The 25585-nt window shown below is 38.8% G+C and overlaps 1 protein-coding gene across 5 annotated transcripts in view; it reads right to left on the bottom strand.

Annotated features, from left to right (window-relative positions):
• Positions 1 to 3890: 3890 nt before the first annotated feature.
• Positions 3891 to 25585, bottom strand: part of LOC117207319 (telomerase-binding protein EST1A-like) — a 143083-nt gene continuing 121388 nt past the window's right edge. For all 5 annotated transcript variants that reach the window (XM_033447392.1, XM_033447395.1, XM_033447393.1 and 2 more), the window contains 4 exons: positions 13889 to 14051; positions 5503 to 5723; positions 4838 to 4922; positions 3891 to 4049 (listed from right to left, as the gene is read on the bottom strand). In XM_033447392.1, the coding sequence (XP_033303283.1) occupies positions 3913 to 4049; positions 4838 to 4922; positions 5503 to 5723; positions 13889 to 14051 (606 nt within the window). In that variant the 3' untranslated portion in view covers positions 3891 to 3912. The remainder of the gene's footprint in view (positions 4050 to 4837; positions 4923 to 5502; positions 5724 to 13888; positions 14052 to 25585) is intronic.

The following is a 25585-nucleotide window of genomic DNA, read 5'->3' as shown; positions in this document are numbered from 1 at the left end:
ACGTACGGTGGATCACGATGCAACGTTACGATCGATAGTTTCTTCTTTGATCGATGATTTTACAACGCAATAGCAATTTTATGTCTCGCAGAACTGTTAAATATTGATATTAATTTGTTATGCTGACGTACGATTTACGATGTCCCTTTGCAACGCTATACGATCAGTTTAACTATTTCACGTATGATTAATAGTTTCTCTTTCTTTCTTCTTTTTTTTTTACCTTTTTTTAGCTTGGCCTTTTATGTATATATATGTATATACATATATATAAATTGAAAAATAATTCAGATTTATAATATATTTCACCGGTGTTTTAACAATTTACTCGGGCCATTAAATTTCTATAAGATTAATTCATCATTTAAGATGGTAGAAATGAGTAAAGATAGTAAAAAAACATGATGAAGAGTCGTGTGTCACAAAAGAGGCGAAACCTACCAATCAAATCTACCGTGTACATTCTATTAATTTTCTTACAATTTAAATATTAAGATATTTCATTTCCCGTAAGATTATCGGCGTTATAATTTCACAATTACAATCTTTGACTTTGTCAAATTAAATTAATAAGCGGCTCATTGCTCCACATACACGTGATCTTGATGGAATGAAAGGACGCCATTTCCGTCTAAAGAGTAAGACAATGCCAACTTTGATAACAAAATAATTCGAGTTTCACTAATATTATTAATAATACGAATAACTTGATGTAGTTTACGTTTTCAAAAAAATTACATAATATTGCTTCATTAAATGATATTTACTTCGTTGATAAAATAACAACCACTTTGTCGACCAAATTATTAAATCTTGTTTAACAAACAAAGCGCTTCAAGACATATTATTATTATACTACATTTATTCAAATACATTATAAGTTAGTTTATAAAATAATGTAATCATTCGCCTGACAAAATAAATAATGGCATTTACTTGATCAACGAATAATATTCCTAAATTAATCAAATACCAAGTCGATTCACGAAATACAAATTTGAAAAAAAATCTTTTATGTTATATTATTTGCTACGCCCTTTAAGTAATTTTCAACGGAAGCTCAAAAAATTTTCTAAACTTGAAGAAACCATGAAAGATTCAAGCTTTTATTTCATGCCAAAGTTCATAAAATATTAAGAACATTTTTGGTACTTAAATCAAAAACAAGATCGGAGCGTAAAAATTTTAACACCGCAGCAGTATTGACGAACAAAATGATGAGCATTTAATCAAAAAAGTAATACCATTTAATCCAACAAAACAAAATCCATTTAATTTACAAATTAACATTCTTGATTCCCCTGACGAAATTTCACGAATTCATTGGCACACGGAAGTGGTAGCAAAGTTAGTCGACAAAATGGCATCCGCCAACAGAAGGAACCATCTCTGGCGGCAGTTATAAGCGAAACAAATGGCGTTTCAATTTCGTGTCTGTGGCATTTTGACGCGAGCAAATTGTCTCGATTAAAAAATTCACATGACATTCTCGACAATGACACGCGAGCAGTCGCTGGAAAACGACGAGGATTCGGGACCTCTACGCCGTCATTCTGGAAAACTTTGTTTTAGTGGGAATGCAAATGGGGAGCGTCTATCGTGATTATATCCGGCTTAAAACACGGTCACCTTTTTTGTGTTGTAAAAATCGCACTCGTTCTCGCTGCGCCATCACCGAGCGCGTAAATTGTTCTATAAAAAAAAATTAAAATTCTTCTCGTAATGCCTTACGGACCACAGATATGCTAGATTCAGCTATGAAAAAATGAATGGAGAAGCAAGTATAATAGTTTATATGAACAAGATTTTACTTAGTGTCTAATTATTCGAATTCTGTGTAATTGAGCACTAAGCTAAACATCACTCTTCTTTATTTTGACGATTAACGAATATTAGCAAACAAAATATATTAGCAATTAAGTTAGTACGCGGTGGCTTTTTAAAAGCAATATTAACAAAGTAATTAATTGAAAAATATTAATAAGAAAGATAGAGAATATCTCCGGTAAACTGAAATACTTTACGATGAAATCTACGGATACAAGAATCTGAAGACTCGTATTAAATTTATTTTATGTAATTTGCGCTACTCGGTAGTTACTCCTGTTTCTCAGTTGATCATATCTACCTCTCCCCCGCCAATCTAACAAATCTATATATATAAATATATATATATATCAAACACATCTTTCTCTGCTCGAGACTACAATGGAAACTACGCCTGGAAAAACTTCGATGAAGTCCATAAGGCGTTACGAGACTCGTAAAAAGGAAAAAGAAGCTAACAACGAGTAAAAATAAAGGCATCGAAATCGTACCATCGTACGAAAAAACCATGAAATCGTTAGAGAAAAAAGTGAAGAAAAGTGAAAAAGTACGATACAAATATCGAAAATTGCATCAAAAAAAAAATAAAAAAATAAAAAAAAAGAATAATACACGGCATGCAAGGATAACTTTTTCGTTACGCGTACAACGAGAAAGAAAAAGAGTAGGAAAAGAAACGAAGGGACAGCCGAAAGGGAGAGGAAAAACAGAAAAGAGGAGAAAGAGAGAAAATTAATTCCAGAACGATCCAGTACGAGGGAGGGAGCTTGCTAAAAAGGACAGCATAAGAAAAGAGAATAAAAAGAAAGGCAAGCGACACACACGCGAGGCGGGATGTACGCGGATTCCGAACGCATCCTCCAACGACCGCATACGGTGTATACAATATTCAAAAGTGCGTACAAATATACATATATATATGCATATATACGCGTGTATAGACCGTTACAAACATGATAAAAGGTAGAGAAAAATGAAGCCGGCCGCAGAGCGGTCGTCATCGATAAAAATCAACCAAAAAAGATATTCTCGTGTGTAAAAAATATCGACCCCTCTCGTCTCGTCTCGTCTCGTTTCGTTTCGTTTCGTTTCTCGCTTCATTCATTTTCTTGCTTTATTTTCTCGTACGTTTCTCTCAGATTGAGTAGCATACTTTCCTGTCTCCGTTCTCGGACAAATTACTTTGCCCCGATACGATTCAGCTATCAACGTTCTCGCGCCGCTTTACATCCCCTTTTCTCCTTACATGTAAGAAAATCTTCATAGTAGCTGTTAATCGTATTGAAGAGAACAGAAATCTATATTTCTCTAAATATAACTATTAAATATAATATATTAAAAACAAGTAAAAAAGAAAAAGAAATCAACGATGGAAAGCGTCGCGATCACGCATCGTCGTTTCTATCTAATTATATCTATTTCCCTCTCTCTTATCCCTCTATTTCTGATCCTACTACAAACTACCGTTCTCCCTGTGTTTCTCCTAGTCTCGGTCGCTCCTCTCGGTCGCTCCTAAAAACTCGATCTACATCGAGCAATGTCACCATGGAAAATGACCAGTCATATTCTCTCTCTTTCTCTCTCTCTCTCTCTTTCTCTCTTTCTCTCACTAACACACTCACTCACTCACTTACTCTCACTCTCATTCTCACTCTCACTCGCTCGCTCGTTCATTCACTTACTCACTCATACGCACTCTCTCATACACACACACACACATTCTTTGCCGATCTCTTTGACATCTTTGCCGACACGATGAATGCATCACCGCGGGTATAGGCACGACCTCGACAATCAGAACGAACTTACGTGTGGGAACGGAAGATCCGTCGCACGCGCGCGACGGCTGATCGGCCACGATTGAGGGAGCACGATGCGAGATATCCTCTTTTCTTTGATTCCCCTTTTTTCCTCCATGCTCTTTCTTCCACGCTTTCTTTCCTTTTCTTTGTCTTGCTGCTGCTGTTGCTGTTGCTGTTGATGGTTGCTGCTGCTATTTCTGCTGCTGCTGTTGTTCAAGTTTACTCGGCGGGGGTGGTAACGGAAGATTTTTCGTTAGCGGGTATGTTTGGTCGGAAAAGCGTCTCAACCAAGGCCGGCCCATTGCATAAAATCGGGCACCTCTCTTACGGGAACATCCCTTGCTAGCGCCTTCACCCTCAAGTTCCTGTCATCCGTTAATAGGACAACTTCCCTCCTGAGTCGTCGTGGCTGACCCTCTTCTGTTTAAACGAAAATTCCGGGATTGTTTAGCTTTCCGAAGGAGCTGTTGGTTCGATGGTTGGATGGAGAGTGTGACATTCAGGTTGAGATGGTGGGTGTTTTTGTTAGATCATGGAAACGAATTCCTTTTATCCAGAGACACATTTCGTTTGATCTACCCTTCTTAGTTAAAACGTCCTACCTACCATCTCGAAACATCCAAGAAAACTGAAGTTTTATTACTCTTTCTGGCGTCAATTTAGAATATTTATCCATTATTTCGTAACACAATCTATATAATATAAATGTAAAACCACAATCCAAATGTTTTAATATATAGTAGCTCACGAATGTATTTGGATACTTGTAGAGAATTATAAAGAACGAATAGATATTAGATAGGACATTTTAACTAAGGAAGGTAGCGATGTAGTTTCGGTATGTCTTGCACAATCATGCCATGTTCTTGAACGTTTTTCCAATGAAGAAACTTCCGAGATTCAGAAATTCGAAGATAAAACAAAAATTACGTAATAGCAAATTATCAATATTACAAATTGAGACGAATAAGCAACATCCTATCAATTAATAAGTTCTATTCCGATAAAGGCGAACAAAAGTAACGAATAGGTCGATCACGAGACCATATGTACTGTCAACACCGATAACGGTTTATCCGCGAGCGGAACGAGCATTACAATCGGCCAGAGGCGGTATTAATCACCATCAAAGCGTCGGGAAACGCTTGAAACGTGTTCAGAGTACCCTCTGAGAGAAATATGCGCGGTGGCACCGTGTATGTACGTACCTGCATTTACTTGATCTTTGTTACCCGCCTTGCAGAGGCTCAAGCACGTAGCCAGTATTCTGTCATCGTTTCTTGTCAACCCGTCCTGCAACAGAATTACAGATGTTCCGCTTATTATTTTTATAAAATGACACGCGACTCAGCATCGCGGGAATTTAAATTGGCGGCGCTTCTGTACCTTCAAAAGATTCTTCTTGTTAGTTTCAGAATTTTAACCTTTTATAGCGGCACGTGACTTCATGAGTCAGATTGGATTGTTCGAAAAGTTCGGTTGCATCTTCATTATAAATTTGTATTAAATAGTATTAAAGCGTTCGAAAAAATACTGTTCTTAGTTCTATACTATAATAAAAAAAAATTTAAGAGAAACATAAAAAATTCGTTAATGAAACAAATTTCTTCCTTGAATGAGACAACGTTGAGCATCATATATCTAAGAAATTTGGAACTTTAATTGGAATGCTTATTTCTATCTGCCTCATTCACCGAATATGGTATAACGTCATTATTATTTATTATGATCTGTACACTTATTAGTTGCTTTTTTTACTTTATTATTTATTATACTATGTATTATTTGCATTTTCTATATTTGAAGTTTTCCATAAATGAATAAACATCCGCAGTCTCATATTCATCTGCATAAACCAAGCTGATTCGCTCACCTTGTCAACGTCCTCTTCTACCGTAAACGTGCTGGACGTCAGCACAGTTCCTCTAGTGGTCAAGCACCGAATCGCCGGATTTCTGCTTCTCGCGAAAGCCAGAGCTACCTTTGCGCTCTCAGCCACCCTGGCCACGTGTTCTGGATCCAAAGTCGCCCTCGAAGCTGGAGGACAATCTCTGGCGTCCGCACCCCTTGCCAAGCCCTCGAGCTCGTTCAGAACTGCAACAACAATGGAAACGTTTGATTATTGCTACACAGCGGATGTTTATATAAATTCATATCTTTTATATATATTTTTTTTATAAAAGTTTCTGTGTATATTGCTCAATATATGTACAAACATTTTGGTAATTCACTGTATATAAAAATAATAAAACTATATCATCAGAAAAAATTTATTGGTATCGATATCTGTATAAATAACAACAACAAAAAAAATAGCGATTTAAATATTCCATTGAACCTCTCTCGTCCAACAAACAAAATATTTTTGAGTTTTTGTAGAGTTAGAGAAATAATAGCATTTGTATAAAGAAACGAAGAAAACAGAGAACAGTTATAAGATTAATTTCCTTAATCTTAAAGCAATATTTTCTTTATTATGTTCAATTGTTTCTATAAGTTTCTCTGTCTTTAGGGGGGAGCATGCAAGATACATAAAATCGAGAAAGGGAGGACGGAATAACAGAGGGATGAATCTATTCGTGGGAAGTGGGAAAAGTTTTTTCATCGACGCTGTTGCCCAGGGAAAACAAGCGTCAACGCAGAATTTCAACGAAGGAACCTTAATAGTGTTTACTCGGACTTCGCTTGCCCAACCCCCGCTGCGTGAAAACGCCCCTAACGAACTTCCTGTCGAGTCATGCGAGGGTAACTTGGCTGTTGAATGACGCGGGTATGTGTGAGACTGCTGAAGAAATAACGATTCATTCTGTTAAATAATAGTTCTGAATGGTTGATTGTATCGCGAAATAAATAAGTAAAGAAGTGAGATAAAATAAATTTTAGGAAGAGGTAGGTAACAACGAATCTACATTCATAATAATATTATACAGAACGTCACTGAATTACAGATGAGAGACATTTAAAATCATTGAAACTAACGATATTAGCTTCTCTTTTTGAAGAAAGTCCCACCGCGCGCAACTGTGACAAAGGTAGCAAAAAGAAAAAGAAAATGGAAGTGAAAGCAAGAAAAATTCATTAAAAAATTAAAGAGTGGCGAAGACTTAGTGACTTATCTGCTGCACTAACAAATGTTCTATCTGCATCTAAACTAAGATTATCTAACTTAATACATAATATATGCGACATTACAAACTATTAAAATCATCTAATAAACAATTAGATCGAAGACTATCTCTAGATTTCTACAAAGAAATTTCAGAACTTTCCAACTTTGCTTAGAAGATAAAAAAGAACACGGAGAACTTGAAATATTTCAATATATCTCGAAAAATGAAGAAATGATGGATAAAATACTTTACCTAAGTAAGATAGAAAACAGATATCACCGTGCCGCTCGTATTACTAACCAGATTTATTGAATAGTAGGGATGGACAATGAAATATTTTTTTACTTTTTTTACTCAGAAAATTTTATTTAACAATTTAAAAATTTTAGAGTTCTTTAAGAGTGTCTTTTTTAACAATGCATCGATATAATGGCAAAGATTAAAAGATGTAGGAAGTGTTAATATAGTCAAGAGTATGCATACCTCATGAATTGGCAATATCCAATTAATCAGGGATGGATATACGTAGGCAAAAATATTTACTTAGATTCATCCCCTTTTCAGTTGTACCACTAGTAGGAAACATCGTGTATAAATATTGAGAGAATTTCTCGATTTCTTTCGAAATAAAGACGCAAAGGTCATAAGAACAGAATGATCTCGTCGCAAATTATTGATAAACTCGCGGAAAAGCAATTTGGATCTCTCAAATAGGAGAAAGGAATCAGTTTCTCGCAGCACGATGCAAAAAAGAAGGCTTCAAAAAGAATCAAATATTTCTGTAAAAAAAAATGTCATGATACGGTTCTGGGTTATTTTTACGACGATTTTCCTACTAATCTTTTTACCTGTCTTTCCGTCAAAAAGAAAGATACCAATATATTAAGAATTGGTATTTATTATTTAATTATTATTTGTTCACTCAGTTTATTTTCAAATTTATTTTGGAATAATTTATATATTATACATGTCGGGGTAGCGTTGTGAATAGGGTTGTGGGTGTTTGATGAATCTTCATTGGAATTAGCCATCGTTATGGTATAACAAGGTACGGTTTATTAACACAAATATGGATACCACAGACTTGACAATCAACCACGGCGATTAGGCGCTCGCGACACTAGTGACAATGGCCTTAGGTTTGATAACGAATCCGCGGTCAACGGGATGATAGATGTACGTGCTCACAAAATCTAAGTCTGATTCTTCGTTAATAAAACGCGTAATATTCACTGATCGTACGGCGTTACTCTTTCCGTCGATGAGATCGCAAGAGAGAGTGACTTTCCGTGCCGATGATGCCACAGAGGAAGACTATATGGGGTGTGTCTAAGGACACGAGATCCTCGGATTCGTCGAGGAAAGCTTTCGTTCGGAAGGTAAGGGAAATTGGCGTTGCTGCTAGTTGGTCAATCTCCATATCGGTGGTTAGAAAAAGATGCTAGCCGCCCTCAAAGGGAAGTTGCTGGCAGGAACCGCCATTCGTGAGAAAGTAGGTTTCCCCTCTCTTCCCGTAGTTGGGACAAAGACTGTTTGTCTGTTTGTAGGACTTTAGTTAACTAAATCTTAAGATTTATAACGGGCCCTCAGGCTGGCTGAACATGTACTGCGGAGACGCATCGACATCTAGCAATCATCTTACTCGAAGAATAGGGTCTGCGTGTGGTAAGCTACGAGACAGAGACCGTTGGAATGTTTACTGTCGAGTGTTACAACTATTTCCTTTTTAAGGGAAGCTAAACTATTACTCCATATCTTTGTTAGACAAAACGTTCATCCCTTGACCGCGACTACGTTTGGCCACTGATTGTCGCCTCGAGCCCAAGCTCATTATCACAAATCTCGAACAATTACAATCGGACTGGATGACTACAATTGTTTAATTACAGCTATGGTAGATTCTAGATTACAATGTTACGGGATTTTCCCAAAATTCCAGAGGCTCCGGTGTTCTTTCGTCTCCGACATATAATACAATGTAATTTAACGATCTTCCGATTTTTATACTCTATTTGTCTCTTAATTTTTCCAAATGAGTGGAGACTTGTATAACCAGTTTTGGACACCATCGTAAACACCCCAACGTATCATTGGGATCGGGGAAAATCAGCCCCAAAATAGCATTAAGTCCTGCAACGCTGAATTTCCCGACATCACAATATTCAACAAGATTCCTGTTTGCCGAGACATAACTGAGATAATTGGACTATTGGGTAGTGGATCCCAAGGTCCAAACGTCTCGTTTTGCTGAAGTGTTGCTTCGATCAGCCGCGAGGTAACACAACATTCGTATGCATTATGACTTTCAACAATTACCATATCAAAACTGTCTGGAGGTATAGACGTGTCTTGCCTGCGATACCTGATGTTTAGGGATGCCACCTTCGGGTACATTAACACAAATCAGGTCATCGTTGGGCAAAATCAAGTCAGCAATCAACTCATAATACATTGCAACTGGTTTTGGGATTATCATGTCCATAGGAATCAGATTGAGCGGAGATTTCTTTGTTATGACCTTATCCACGATGAAGGCACGACCAAGTAACATAGCATTCAATATGCTATTGTACAGGTGCTGAAATACGTCTTTGATAGAAGGGACCAAAAACGCAAGATCATTGTATACGCATTTCAACAATAGAGGAAAATGTCGAAAAATCCAAATTATGGCTAGACATACACGGAGAAAAGGAATTGGAATAATAAGGTCCTTTGCTCCATAAACGTTCAACCTCGTGATCCTCATCCTTCGCGATCTTAGGTATCTTCTGCTGTGCCAGAATTTGTTGTATCAGAATTTTGTTAAAAATTCTGTTTTGTTCAACTCCGCTTATTCCGAGTAATTTTACGAGATCAGAATACCGTTCTGCTTTCTCGACCTGTTTCGACAAAATATGAAAGCAATGAAAGAAAGAAACGTCTTCGTAAATTCTGCAACGCAACAATGTTTCGATACACTGTAAAACAATTTAACGAAAAGCAACCGATTGTTACTAGATAACTAGAAACGATGGAGCCGACGACACAGGAGGACCTATACATATTTCTATACATTTCCATCAAAATAGCATTTAATTTAATAAAGTTGGAAATGTTTACTTGATTAATAAAAGATGGAAACCTGCAGCGCCTGCGCTAATAACTGACTATAAAAGATAATTTTTACGAAAATAAGTTAATCTGTAATTCTCGCGAGAAGTACGACCACATCGAAACTTCAAGAATGAAGATAGATACAAAATAAATCATATAAAATAAATCCATTAATTTGGTCAAATTTTTTCCCCAATCATTTTGTATTATTGAATTTAATTCTTCTAACGTCGTAGCTGTGAATTTCAAGAATTTCCTAAATATCTTTTTCATCATTAATCTCTTCTTCCAGAAGATTGAAGTATTTATAACATTATAATAAACTAATTTTCTTTTCTGTCCTTTCTCAATTATGCAAATTTTTCTCTCATTGCCAATTAACAATTAACGACTTTTATTCTATCTCCAATTAATCAATTCATCTCTTCAGCAATGTAAGGGTTGGTCACTGCTAACCATGAAAAAGAGAAAATAGGAAAGCTGATGGTATCTATTGACATTGCTCGTTACTTTCAAGACGAATTGTCATGAAGAATCGGGCTCGATGAACGGCGTTTAAAGGCGCTAATGTTGCGCGAGGAATCTTGAACGAAAAAGAAGGCTATATTCTATATTTCAGTAGCACGTGTTCTGTTTCAATAAAATTATTTTCTGATAACGATGTTCAGATCATTTGTCACTCTCACGACCCTATTTATAGCACAAATAGAGCAATAGGAAGGACAAAGATCGAAAAAACATTCTCCATCGGTCGGCGACCACGAGCCATCGCCCACGTACGGATCGTGGCTGAACAACGTGGCCGTGTCGCGTCGGGCCAATCGCCGACTGTTTCAGCCAGTATACACATGCATTCATGTATGAGCCGTGAGAACCTAACTGTGAACGCAGTCCGTTGTTGGGGCCAGACGGATCGTGGCTGTCCGCGATGCGCGACAGGGTCAAAGGGCAGCGCCAGTTGATTTTGCATGAACGCGCACTTTCGTTTTTCCGTGCCACCCGGGTGGCAAAAGAAGACCAAAGAGAGAAACTAGCAAGAGAACTGTCGCCTTTGAAGGCGAGCACGAGAATGATTAAAATATTCATTCGGACACCATCGACTTATTTCTTTCTTCCCATCCGCCTCTCGGAGGAATCGGAGGAATTCTCGGCTGCAGGAGAAGCTCCTAAAGAACATCTTTAAACAAATTCTTTCGGCAAAATCTTTCAACGAGATTTCTGCAATACATCTCTAGAACGTTCTTTTAGCAATAATTTCTGAAAGAAGATTTCTGAAGAATTTTTTAGATGACGCCCCTTCGACAAACTTCTGACAGAGACTGTTCGGAGAAGCGTCCCCAAGAATTTTTTAATGTAAGTATGGATGTTGATACGCAGAGTGTTTTATTGGAAATTGGATGATATTATCAAGTGAATGAGAAGAATTTCTTTGATTTTGTGGACCTCTTGATGTGATTCTGAGATCGTAACGACACTAGTAAATTACTCCACTTACGATACTTTCCCCATTCCGATGCGGCCTCAACATCACGAATGGAGTTTCAACAACCAATGATCCCCCTCTCGCCAAGACGAGTCGAAGAAACATTTTCTTCCACAAGCCCAAATAAATTAACCCACTGTCGGAGTAGACTAGAACGACAGGAAGGAAGCAAACTTTCATCCATATTCATGAAAAATCAGGGGAAAAGAGTGAACGAGGGTCGAACTGTACCTTCCGGATTACTCGAATAAACTGTTGTCTGCGACGTTCGGCCGCCAAAAAGTTTCGGAGAATCTACAAGCAAACGTGTCTTTTTGTCACGACCCGTTGCCTCTATGTGCTTCCTTCTCTTCTGGTCCGATCCACCCCCTTGGAACAAGCGGAATCCCTTCAAATCCAATAATCTACTGGCGTATACACAGAAGGCGAGGGTCGAAAATACCGAAACGTGGTTTCAACGGCAAATACGACCCATTCGAAACATTTTCAATTGGAGATACAACGACATTCACTTGCTACGATATAAGTGTAAAATTCGATACGGATTCGCAACAATTTCCTCGATTCATCGGCGGATCGGTTAAATTACAAATGCAACGAAACAGATAATGAAAACGCTTGTACCTGTGAATGTATCTTGAAACTTGTATTACACAGTTCGTAACAATCTATGGGGTGGATAATAAGATAAAATATTGACTAAAGTGTTAAAAATTATCAGCAAAGATTTAAGTCTATGATACCCACCATTCATGTGGGATGAATATTTCGATAATAATTTGAAATTCATTAAAAATACAATAGAGAATATTAAACCAAATTTTATAAAACATTCCTTAGATAGGATTTCGTAATGGACATTAACGCTACTACTGGCGAAACACAGAATAGTTCGTGATAATGACTGCGCGATGTCTCGAAATTGATTCGCCTGAATTATCGAGCCAATTATCACTAATTTGTGATCGTGTAACAGTGATTGGTGAGCCTTCCATTTTAGATAACCTTGAAATCTCCTGAGTATATTTTATCTCAGAAGAACGACCCACTATTGCTGCTGTTTCACAGAGGTTAGTATAATAATCGATTGAGGTGATTTGAACGTAAAAGTGTGGAATTACAGTATAATTACTTTGACATATTGCATGAACAACCTCTGGCGATCTCTTCAATATCGATAATATAAAAATCTGTTGAAAATTTTGAGGAAGATGTATTTCAGAAATTGACACGATTTAATATGACGTTTGCTTATATTAGAAATTGAATAATAGTAAAGAGACTGATTACTCTTGTTATTTTCGCTTGAAGATTCAATTTTCGTTATGTTAGCCTTATATAGAAAAATGTTCTACTCTTTCTTTTGACAGGAAGAAGTTACGACAGTCAGCAGGTAAAACAAAGCAGAACATATTAAAACTACTCTCATGACATAAAAACTGAACTAACATTTATCTCTCTCAAATATTTGTACACTTATTTATGTTAATCAGATTTAAAAAATTGAAGTGATTGCGAAGAACACGAATACTTCTTTACATTTTGGGGACCGTCTGCTCTGACAAGCATATAGCCTAAATTCCCGCGTGTTTTTTTGGAGCGAAAAAGAACTTTCCAGGCAATTAATATTATATCTAATATATTGATAACGGTTTCGTATTGTTTCGTGTGAACATGTAATAAAAAAACACTTTCATTCGTAGCATCCGTTGCTTTTTTACTGTTTTACTGTTTTACTGTTTTATTTAACGACAGTTAACATTTTTATAGGATACCGCATGATGCATAAAAGATGCGAATTCGCGTCTCCTGTCCCCAGAGTGTTAAGACGCGCGTAAAAGGAATCAGAGAAAAAAATACGATAGGAATTACCGTATTTCGAATATAAATAGAAAATATAATCTTACAATATCATAAATTATGTGTCAAGAATTTTCATTCCAGGATATCTTCCAAATCTTCATCGACGAAAAAAGAAAATTGCATGAGACAAAAAAAAAATGTAAAAAGAGTGCAGTAAAAAGATAAGAAACATGTCGGGATTACGATATTCGATCCGATCGATTCGCATCGGGCCGCCTTTTATTTTCGATCCGCGAACACAGACCTTGGGACACGCGTGCTCGGGCACGAGTCACGACCTCTCGCTCGTTATTTATCGACGATTATTTCATACGTTCTACTTTTTCTTCCTTTCGCGACTTATTTCGCATGGTATTACACACCTCCACTTCGTATATGATAATCGTCGATTGTCCTCAAAAAACAAAAAAAAAAATTCGTCCATCGCGAAAACCGAAATCAACCGGTTCAGAGATTTTCTTGAAGGAGAATTATTTCGTCTCTTTCTCGTAGCTCAAATTACGTAAATTATGTTTTATATTCGATATTAGCGACACCAATTATTGACATGAATATTAAAAATGGTAAAAGTTACGGTGGATATTAAATTTTACAGTCTTAAGAAATTCTGAAAGATTGATAATACCAGAAGTAGGAAATTTACTAAGCACAAATTGTACTTGGCATACTTGGTCTAAAAAGCAATTAAGAGGAGTCTACACACTTACCTACAAGTGGCACCATAAGCGTGTAAATCGGTTGAGCGCCAGCAATTGCTTTCGCGATATTTTGTAATTGCGGTAGATAGTCGATAAAGCAGTTAGTATCTGGCACCAATTGTCTAGGTCTCACTTCGATTTCCACCGAAACTGAAGACTTTTGCAAGATTTGCTAAAACATAAAAATTCAATACATGAGTCTTTTTTCTATGCCATATTTGTTGTACTTACCTTTCGTAAAGATTTCAAATGCATCCAAAATGCTTTAAACCAATATTACACCGATTGTAAGAAAAATAGGATGAAATATTTTAACGAAACAGGTTATTATACGCGACGCTTAAATTAAATATGATTATAATATTGACTAGACTGTTTAGTATTCAATACGAAAAGATGACTTTAAGTTACTTTCGCGGCAGCGGTGGTACGATTCCTAGCGCAAATGATTTCCGTAGAAGAAAGAATAAAATAATATAATAAACACATCTCTTCGAATAAATTGAAATTATTGAAGGGAAAAGGAAGAAACGCGAGAAACTAAAAAATGACACATCTGATCTCCTTCTTCTCTCAGTTCGATCCATACGAATCTTGTACTATTTGTTTAAGGATCGAGAAGGAGGCGGGATGTAATGGAAGACGCATTGACCATCGATTGAATCCCACGCATGTCCTCATTGTCAGTGAAACCATCGCGTAGAATAATATTGAGCCAGAGGCATAACGCGAATGCCAAGTAGCCATTGTTATACCGAGGGAAACGAAGATAATGGCCCTCTAATGTTGCCCTTGCTTCGTGAAATGATATAGATATAACACTTTTCATGATACTTTCCAGTAATTAGAACGTCTTTTTGAGATTATTCTTCATCAACTCTTAAACGATTTTCTCACACTTCTCTAGTGTCGACTACCTGATGATTAGCGCGCGACTTTCAGACTAATAACTGTTTCCATTTCTAACCACGTATATATAGCTTTCTATGGCGTTCTTCTTTACACTTACGGTTGCAACTGACGGTTGCAGGAAGTAATCGCGACCAGCGATAAGGAAATTGTAATGAGATGGATTTCGAACCGATAAATTTCCGAGAAATTAATAAGGAAAGAATTCTTGGAAAGTAAACAGATCGAAAAAAATATGAATCCGATTATTTGATAACATAGATTAGTGATAATATAGATTATACTCCGTTCATAGAATTGGGTCAGTAGAAATGAGTCTTCTTTTCTACTGAGAGAAATGAGAAATGAGAAATCTTTTTTATGGGGATCTATCACCCTGGGTATAATAGAATGTAGCCAATGTACCTTTCTAAAGTAATGAAAACAAATTTTCCTTATCGATAACTGTTGGTAATGATTAAAAAATATTTTCATTCCTTATAATAGTTATTCAAACCGGACCGCTTGAAAGTTAATACTTTTTAGTTGTGATGGGCAGAAGTGCCTTGGCTTCCAAGAATGCCTCCCGAAGAGGGAAATATTCCTGCACGTACGATCTCCACGTGCAAATTGCACGTGATGATGTACACGCGCATTTGTTTAGAACAAAGGATGGCGTCACGTGCCCAGAGACAAAGCCACGTGTACCTACACCAACTCAAGAAATACAATTCCAAATCAGGCAAAAATCGAGGATCTAACAGTCGAACGGTCACAGACCTGTCATTTGGAACAAACGATACAAGAATTGTTATAGAACATTTTACTTGACTATTTTCAGTTATAAAATTAATGCATTCCTATGAACTGTTACTCCAGCGTTTTGTCGATCGTAAAAATCGAAAATATTCACTGCGGCAAGGAATGGCGTCTGCATGACGATGCATAATGAACGAATGTCGTTGAAAATCGTCTCGCGGCGGTGATATTACGAATTCGTAGGTATTTCGAATGGCAGTGAATTCCGGAATGTTAGCTTTCCACGAGCTCGCAACGAACGCACAATACATGATAATTAAGCGCGGAACTGGACGTCTTATCGAAACGTACGAGATGAGTCGTTCGTTTCGCGTGACACAATCGCAATATCAAATGTCAAAATGTTATAAAGGGTAAAAGTTATATCGAACATGTTGCTTGCATATTTGTACGCGTAAACGCTATATGCTGTTTATTTATCTCGAGAAAACTGAACCAAGAATAATAAATTCTTTTTATATGAATCGTGCGCAAAATAAAGATTACCATCGCCAATATTTCTGTACGTCATTGTATATCCATCATGTAAATTTTCTTTTAGAGTAAAATATTTCATGAATTGGAAAAATCAACATAGCAGCCAATTGTTCGTATCCCTGTTATCATATCATTTTCGTACGATATATACCAATATTTGATGTTTTATCTTGCTCGAAATCTAACATCTATGATATTTATATAAATTAACCACGTAAGAATATCTTTAAAAAGAATGAAGATATTCTTGAATACAAAGTTCGCACTTGATAATTTTATAAATTCACGGCACGTTTCAACGATTCATATGAAATGGGAAAGATCGTGCCAGCATAACTGGAGTTCCATGTGCAAAGATTTAACCAAGCGGAATTTCCTGGCCAAATTCCATTTTTCAACTTTTAAATAGTCGATAAATATATACCATGAGAGTGCCGCTTCCCAGAACATTGTGATACGCGGCGCGAATTGCGTGCGTTTTGCCTTTGTTCCTTGGCGTTCGTGATAGCACGCGACGAAAGTCGAAGCGGAGTACCGGTCGCGCTTTTACTCCCGTTTAAAGCATTCGCGAATTCCTAAACGATCGAGCACGTACCGTTGTGCCCGTCGCCTCCGTCCGCGTCTTCGTCACTTTTCCTTCGTTCCGATCGTCCCCGTACCCCACGCCGTCCCTCGAGCACGAGTGGCGCGTGAGAACCCGCCTTGAATCACGCACCGCGGCTCCAACACCCACGCATATTAAGCGCGCCTCTAGCCACATTGTAAATGTTCCACGTCCACGTTGACGCGGAAACCTACTCGCGTCACGTTAAGGACAGGTTCACGGTTCAAGAGAAAGAGAGAGAAAGAGAGAGAGAGAGAAGCGTAGAACACCAGACACTGGCCGATCGCGCCAATTTTACCGGACAACCTGTATGGCGAGGCGTTCTGAGAAGTTGGGCGAGTTCGTGCGGTTAGGTGCGGTGGATCGTAACTGGGATCGACGATTGACTGATAAAATGAAGTATCTCGAGAGTGGAATCAGGTACTCGTTGATCGACTAATTGATTTAATCTCTCTTTGGAAATGTTGGCTCTCGGATTTTCTTCTTTTTAGTAGAGCTTGCTCAGAAATTTAAAGTACCTGATTAGTTGGCTCCTATTGTTTGTGGAAACAAAACGGTCATGAAATTAGTTCATATGATGAAGGTTTCATTGTATCGAATTAATTAGGAAGAAACGCTAAAATGCTTTGCTGATAGTGCGAAGGATTAAAATTACCGATTACGCAATCCCGACAACATTACTCTTCTTTTCTTCAATGTTACACACACGACACCTGCTGGTCTCGAATTAGCATAAGCGCGATGGGAACGCGTTCATGGCGTATTCCCGCGCCCGTAAGAAATTTCATTCAACTACCACGGGATGAGAATCAATTAACGGTATCACATTCCAGCGAAACGACACTACACCTACCATAAACGATAAGGTGTACCATAATTAAAAACATAGCCGATCTGTTTGCTGGAATTGGTAACTAGGTCAGAAGGCGTATGGATCCCGATGGACTTCCGATTGAGCAGTGAATAAATGAAGTGCCGAGCAGAGATTACGTTCGAACACGATTACTCGCAATAATTGCCAGGACTCACCGCACATTCCCGGCTGTCTCGTAATTATAAATTGCAGACCGGAAATGGCATAACCACTCTACCGGTTGGATGGAAGAAAAATCGTTCGAATATATAGTGCATAGGATTATACACGATCGTCTGAATCGAACGTGTATACTAGCCGAATAAAAAGTATGTTTCGTCGAACGGAATCGTTATTATAAAGCTCGCTATTATAAAAATATGTAGCTCCAAGTAATGTAGAAATCAATATTCATTATTTTTCCGAATTTTGAATCAAATATTTTTTTTCAGGTTGCTGAACTCTTAAATTTCATTTATGGTGTATTGCCAATGATTATAACAAAATTGTAAAATTCAGCGCATCTTTGACCTCTTTTAAACCCTTGCTATGGTAAGGTTATATTTTTTATTTCGTATTGCGAGTGTATTTCGTTACACATTTTTTGGAGAATTATCGAAAGATACGAACGTTAAAGAATATATGTAATCCAGATACTAATAACATTAAATTTAAAGAATCCTTACTAATTTTATTGCACACTTGCTTATCGCAAATCGTTGTCGTCATTATCATCCTCTCTTTCCCACAACTCCGCTCTATTACATCTCTATATAAACAACCCAAAGCTTCATCCAATATATACCATTTTCTTACGTAATCAACCACATATACTCAAGTGTATAATCAAACGTGTGCAACAAGCAATAGTAACACCATCCCCGTAACATCCATTACCGAGCCACATAAATTCGCCTGACCAAGCTTCAGATCGCGTCATCCGTTGCATTATCGCCTGGAATTCCTCCGATCAGCTCGTGTACGCGTCATGTTCCGTGCGCTAACTCGTGCGAGTAAGATCGTATCTGTACGTCCTCCGCAGTCTCTCTTATCTGAAACGCCTTAACCTCTCAGAGATAGCGCGCGCAAGAACGCGAGCGGATGAGCTACACCTGCGCGTGCGCGCGTGGACATCCTCCGCGCGCGATCAGCGAACGGACGAACATGGAAAAGAGTGGAGAGTCTACCCGTGCTCCTTTCTCGAGGAAGCGTGTAAATAACCGAGACGCGAACATGCGATCAGCTTTGCGTGATTCGATGGGACACGGTAATTGGGATGACGAGCCTCGTGCAACTGGGATCATGGAACGAGATGCGACGGCAGCTCGTTCATGGCCGCAACGAGATTCGGACTTGATTAATTGTGGCGCATTCTCTGAAGTTTTCAAGTATAGAAACTATTTTATTTTATCTTATTTCATTTTATGTTATGTCATTTTATTTTATTTTTTATTACCTTTACTTGTACTTTCTATATCTTGTAATTTCTACGTACGCCATTAGAGTAGTTTCGAATCGTAGATACCAATACAATTACCACATTTACGTCTCGTTAGTATTCATTTGAAAATTTATACAACACACATAGATATAAAAGTTTCCCGTAGTTTCAAGTAGACTTTCGTGTGCCAATAACATAATATAATAACATAATAATATCATAACATTCTACTTCATTTCTACCATCACATCAATCAACTTACTCGATTCTCCAAAAAGCCATTCATACGTCATCCCAAATCCCATGCCGTGCACGGAATAACGATAAACCTTCCTGAAAATAGCAAACGGCGAGAACATAAAAGAGAAAGAAAGGAAGGAAGCAAACCACCGACGAAGAACTAACAAGTATTAAAAAAAGCACCTCTCGTAAGTCCGTCTAGACTTTATTGGCCGCTCCACCCGGCCGTGGAATTAGCAGGCAGAGTTACACGCGCGATATATTAAGAGTAATCGCATTCATAAATGCAACAGTTGCGGCTACAACGATCGGACCGCGTGTAATGGCGCTCGCAAATCAGATCTTCATGCGCACCCACCTCTCGATCGTCTCTTCTCCCCGCAGTCGTAAAGTACGCCCACGCTGAAATCGGCTCTCGACGACAAATACCGGAACACCTGGAGGGGCCAGCTGATGGCTGACGCCACCTCCGCGAGGACCTGTTACACGCCGAACAAGTATCCCGCCGTGTCAAAGTGTAATCCCCCGGGGCCGTACGTTTGCAAAGCGGCCTCGCGGAAAGCTCAAACCGTGTACGCTTCCCAGCGACCCGTAATTTATGCACTGACATCTCTGCTGGCTTGAACTTTTCGAATATCGAGAACGACAAGCGGAAGACGAGCGTGAAATGTTTAAGGGCGACTACATACGGGTCGACTAGATCGGTCGACTAGATCGGTCGACTAAACTTGGTCGAGTCGGTTAGTCGATCACCGACAAAGTTAGTCGATTAAATTTTTGCTTCCACACAGAGCAACTTACTAAAATTTCTCGCCAATCAATCGCTTAATCCAACCGCTTGTACTCAGCCTAAGGACAGCTGTGCACTTTACACGATTTTCGTGCAATTACGCTACAAATTATGTATCTACATAGAATAGTTTCAAGAATTTTTACTATGAGATACGCGGTATAAAACTTGCCGAGAGCTTACTGTCACTATCCAACGAAGCTCTCAAAACCGTATTCATTTGACATTTGAGAAATACCTTTTGTAGTTTCTATTTGGAGCTCGCGCCATCGCAATGATATAACAGTATAAAGTATAATACAGACAAGTTTGAAAAAATACTAGATGATCATTACTTATTAATGTGATATATAATTGAATAACGTGATTTTATATTTCAATATGTCTCACTTGTGTTCGAAAAATTATAACAGTCGATTAATTTTTCTGAAACGTACCATGGAACGTATCGCGTCATTAGTTCCATGTGGGCTGAATCAATAAGACCTGCATTCCTTCCGCTAGCCAACGTTCCAACATCGAACGGTACGTCTGATAAACGTACTTAGAGGCATAAAGAAGGATCGCAGAGAGAAGGCGCGGATAAGCAGGCACCGTTGACGTTTCCACGGCAGGAAGAAGGCAGACCAAGAGCAACAGAGACTCGTAAGACGGAAAGGAGAGATACCAAGTCACGGGGAAAAGCTTGGAAATTAATGGAGGTTCATTGAGGTAGTCCCCGCAAAGAGCGACTAGTTCTACGTACCCTCGACACGAATCCATTCTTCCTGTACAACCTGAAGACACTCAGTCTCCGGCCGTCCTGAGAGTGCTTCGGTGCAACGACGCAAACATTGACATTGTCACGAGCCATACCACACTCTCTCTCTATCCCTCTACTTCTCTCCCTCTCCCTTTCTCTCGCTCTCTCTTTTCTCCGTTCCTTTCACCCCGTTCGTGAACCAGGGATTTCTCCTCGTCACGCTCAATCTTCCTCCCTTCGCGGCTTGGAATCGCGCGATAGCACCCGGCGGGAAGCATCCGCAGTCTCAAGTGCATCCCGACTCGAACAACGTACCACGCGCAACACAAAGGAGTGTTTGCACTGTCGATGACTGAACTAATAGAAACGACGCGGTACGATCCTTCTCGCGTGTACCCTCTTCTCGCCACGGCTGGCCACCAAAGCCAAGAATGTTCGCCAGGTGTCGACGAGTGGGATAGATTTTCCACGCTAGGAACCGTGCATTCCATAAATGCTTTTCCCTATCCAGAAACACGAATTCTTCCAGGCGAACGTTTCTTTCTAAGTTCTTATTTTATACAGTTTGGTGGAAGCTCGAGTGTGGATGGTTTCAAATCTACTCTTTATTGGGATGATAAGAATAAATGAATCGAAAGATCGTAGTAGAAATCAGGATTCGACGTATGAGATTTATAGCCCCAATTTCTGAACAAGAATTTAAAAATGACACTGATAATCAAATAAAGTATATCTTTCTACGATTTGATAAATCAAGTAACAAACTCTCAACACATTTTCTACATATTTCTATATTAACTTTTCGTCTTAAACTATTTGTAAATTGTTTGTTATATTCTATTTTATTGCAAAAATTAACATTGGCTTATATCATTCTAATTCTCAGTCAGTCAATTGTAAACGTTTAAAATTTACCTGGTGCTTTCTTAAACGATTCGTTTACCCTGAACCCTACGTTTCATCCTGAATCCCGTGTAGAAAGCGTTCGCGCCACCCTCGACATGTATACAAAGGGCGAAGTGAGTGGTCGATACAACATGGCGACACGCCTGTCCCTGAGATAGCGGAATATTGACCTAGGAGAGGAGTTTTCGCCGAATTGGAAAGGAAATCACGCCTTCGACTGTGACACGTCGGGAAAAAGTAAATCGTCACCTATGTACACAGGCGACTAGATGGCGAGATGAGTGAAGGGTGCTTCAACAGTCTGAGGAAAAATCTATCGAGAAGAAAAGGTTGCTTGTCGAACGCATCACAGCCAGCCGGCTCTCCTTCCAAGAAAGGTTATACTTCTGATTCGAAGAGATGAGCTCTCTTTAACTCGAAACGAGAGAGACAGAAAAATCAGGAGGTCTGATGGAAAACCGTTTCAGAGAAATTCTATGGCCGTTAACGAAAGTGTCTGTCAGGAATGTTAGTTGAGTTTAAATGATGGATACGTTGAGATCAGAATCAAATCTTAATGCTAATGGAAAGATGAATAATGTAGAAATGGACGAAGAATATTTTCGTGCACGGTTTTAGTTTGGTTCGAAGTTACTGAAACTTTTTCGTATATCTCAAGATATTTTTATAGAGTTTCCTAAATTGTCGTATATATTATTGCATTTTTTTCGTGTGTATATACATATTTGTCTTTTTTATGTGAACGATGGAATGTATAAAATTTAAAGTTATTTCTTATATAGAATATGCTATTAATAATTCTTAGTTTTTATATTTATGTTTAATTGTTATCATTTATATTAATCCATTGTGAAAGCAATATTAATATTAATAAATATTTAAATGTATATTTTCTTGAGATGGTCTTCTATTGTTCAGATTTCTATTGTTACTTATATTTCTGTGATACGTCACAATAAATTGTATAATATAGGTACTTAAACATATCAATAAAAACTATCATGAACTTATTGTAACGAAGAAGTGAAAAAATGTATCTTTATCAAGCAATGATCTTAAAACAGTATTTGTTTTACGAGTTGAAAGTACACAAAGCCAATTTCGTTCCTGTGATTCTATTATCTCGTCTGATGAATCCAGAATTCTTCAATTCCCTCGGTGCTTCCATGTCGAGCTTTTAAATCGATTGCACTCGCAGAATAAGAATCACTGAACCGAATACGCATGAAACGTGTATCGTTCAAAATGTCGTGGAACTCAATCTAAAATCCACGGGAGCAATTACATCCGCTGGCAAGACGAATAAAAGACTGGTTTATATTTGAGAAAATATTATACACTTAGAGATTACTGTTTAGAAAAAATACTTGTGAATATATCTTGGTAACTATAGCCAAGTAGGGGTTGTACGTACATATATGTGAAATTCTACGAAATAATAAAATTCGCGAAGAGTGCCTTTCTACATAATACCTAACTTTTCCACATAATACCTAACTTTTCCACCTTTACGCGTATCCATCGTAACCATAGTTCAAGAGAACCACGCACGAAAAAATTCCAAGAATGAGACAACTTCCTCCCATTCCCATTCTTCACGTTTCGACACAAAAGAGGAACGCACTCTATAACCCATCTGTCAGAACGTTAGAGCGTAAAACATTGGGAAGAAAAGACCGTGCGGTCCGATCTAAGCCGCCGTGTGCTCCATGAATCAAGCGTGCGGCCAGATTACTCTACGGGGGCGCGTTTCTCCGTACGAGGCCCCAGGGAGAACGAGTGTCTCTTAATGTCGTGGAAATTAAAGATTTCTCTCGTTCCGCAGAGGGGTGAGACCATTAGCCATGACTGCGTTGGGGAACAACCAGCACAATATCCTTCTGCTCAGAGGCCTACCCTTACGTCGGGGTTGACACGCCGGAAAACGTTATCTCGCTGGTGCAGATGACGCAAGGGTGAACACGAGGATGCGAGATCGCCTCCCACGGGATCGTCCGCCCCGTAATATTTCGACCATAAATGTTTGAATATCACCGTGTTGCCGTGCTTTTCCTTTTTGCGAAACGTGCGAGGGTGCCGGTGAGCCGAGGGTGAATGCGCGACGAATCGAGAGAACGCTCGGTTTCATAGGGTTCGCCACGATGGGATTTTTTTTTAAAGGCCCTATATGGACTCTGCGTTACGGAAAAGTGGACAGGACGAAACGCGCAGACTATCGGATAAAATTAACTGGAAGGATCAAGGATTATCTTTTTCCGCTTTTTGGAGATCCAAAGGTGTAACGAGCGACGGTGTTTTGGGGGAAGGATGATCAACTCTTTTGTGAACCAGATGAACGGGGAACATTCTCGACTAATGTATTGGAGCATTTCGAATAATACATAGCGGTTTTTTCCACGTGGAAATGGGAAATCGTTGCAACGCTGTAATAGGGATTTGGTTCTCTCTGAATGAAACGATATTTTTCCGAGTACTATGGTATCGAGAAATGAGAAGTTAATCTCTAGCAATATTGTTGAAAATGAGAACAAGTTATTAAGTCTACAGCTATACGCCTTTTAAAAGTAGCATATAATCAGATGAAATTCTGCGGACCAACAGTGCAGCTATCAAAATAAGCAATATTTCAATATCTTCCATATTTTATAATAATTTCCAATATTTTAATATTATATCAGTACAGTCTAATAATAATCTTCAACGTATAATTCTCCATTTCTCACTGACAACCAGTCGAATAAATTAATAAATTCCGGTAGCTGTTATTTAATCGCGCGTAAAAACGATTATCTCAACCTGCCTTAATGAATTACACGCGTTATCTACGCTGCTCGTGATTCCACGAAGTCGATCGAGCATTAAAAGACAAACTAGTTTGCGAATCGAAAGCTCGATTGCTCTTCTTTCGTTAAGTAATGCTTAAACGTGAAAATTGTCAACACCGTGCGATTCATTAATAGTTCATTAATAACTGGTTAATATTCGTTAGTAACGTTTCTATCCGTGGCTAATGAAAATGTCACCTATCTACTCGTATAAATTTCTACTCGGGATGCGATAACACCATGACATCTGCTACTTTCAAAGGAACAACAAGTCAAGGTAGCATGGGCGATGTTCTACCGACTGTTACATCGATAAAATTAACTCGTACAACCTAGCCGAAGACAGCAGGTTGCAGTCATGTTATCGAGCATTTGTATTACCAAGGACACCGATGGCTCTTTTAACAACCTAACCACCGCGACTCGCTTCTATTTCAAATCCTCCACTCTTCCCACCCGTTAACTGGTCACAAGCACGACCGACTCCCACGCTCTGTTCACCCTCTCCCAGGATATTGGAACGCTCGAATCTACCGTATAAAGAACCCAATCCACGTGCAACCAACACCACGACGAATCGATTGTGATCGAGCGGATCGCGCGCGACAATTACGACACTATCTTTGTCGCAAGTGATAGCAATACCTCGCACGCTATGCTGGTGCGTGATCCTCGTTATTATTAGCGGTGCGAGCGATGCGGATCGCCAGTAGCCGGCGGCTGTCCGCGCGAAGTCGCGGTGTGCCGATATATGTATACTTACAACCGATGCCCGGCGACGATGGATAATTTATTGCGCGTTCGGCGTTTCCGCGCGATCGTTTAGGCAGGCCCGGCCACCGCACCGGTCGGAATATAAATGGCGGCGTGCGGCCGATTCCCATGCAGAATGCATGCGCGCGTGCAACCCCGCTCCAGGCGGCCGTTGCTTCGCCGCTCGGCATAAATGAGATCGTTAATAAACGATACGCTTTATTGTGATTTACGCGCTCAACTGGTCGCTCGTACTCGCGCCAACGACGAAACACCCCTTCTTCGCAATGGTGGCTTGGTTGAGATACGTTTTCACTGAATCGACAATCAGCGACTGTTTGTTAACGTCTAATAAATATTAATAAACC

Source organism: Bombus bifarius, unplaced genomic scaffold (assembly GCF_011952205.1).
Source record: "Bombus bifarius isolate JDL3187 unplaced genomic scaffold, Bbif_JDL3187 scf7180000008026, whole genome shotgun sequence".
In the NCBI taxonomy this organism is placed as follows: Eukaryota; Metazoa; Arthropoda; class Insecta; order Hymenoptera; family Apidae; genus Bombus; species Bombus bifarius.
The sequence above is the reverse complement of the archived record's forward strand: the minus strand, read 5'-3'. Positions and strand labels throughout refer to the sequence as shown.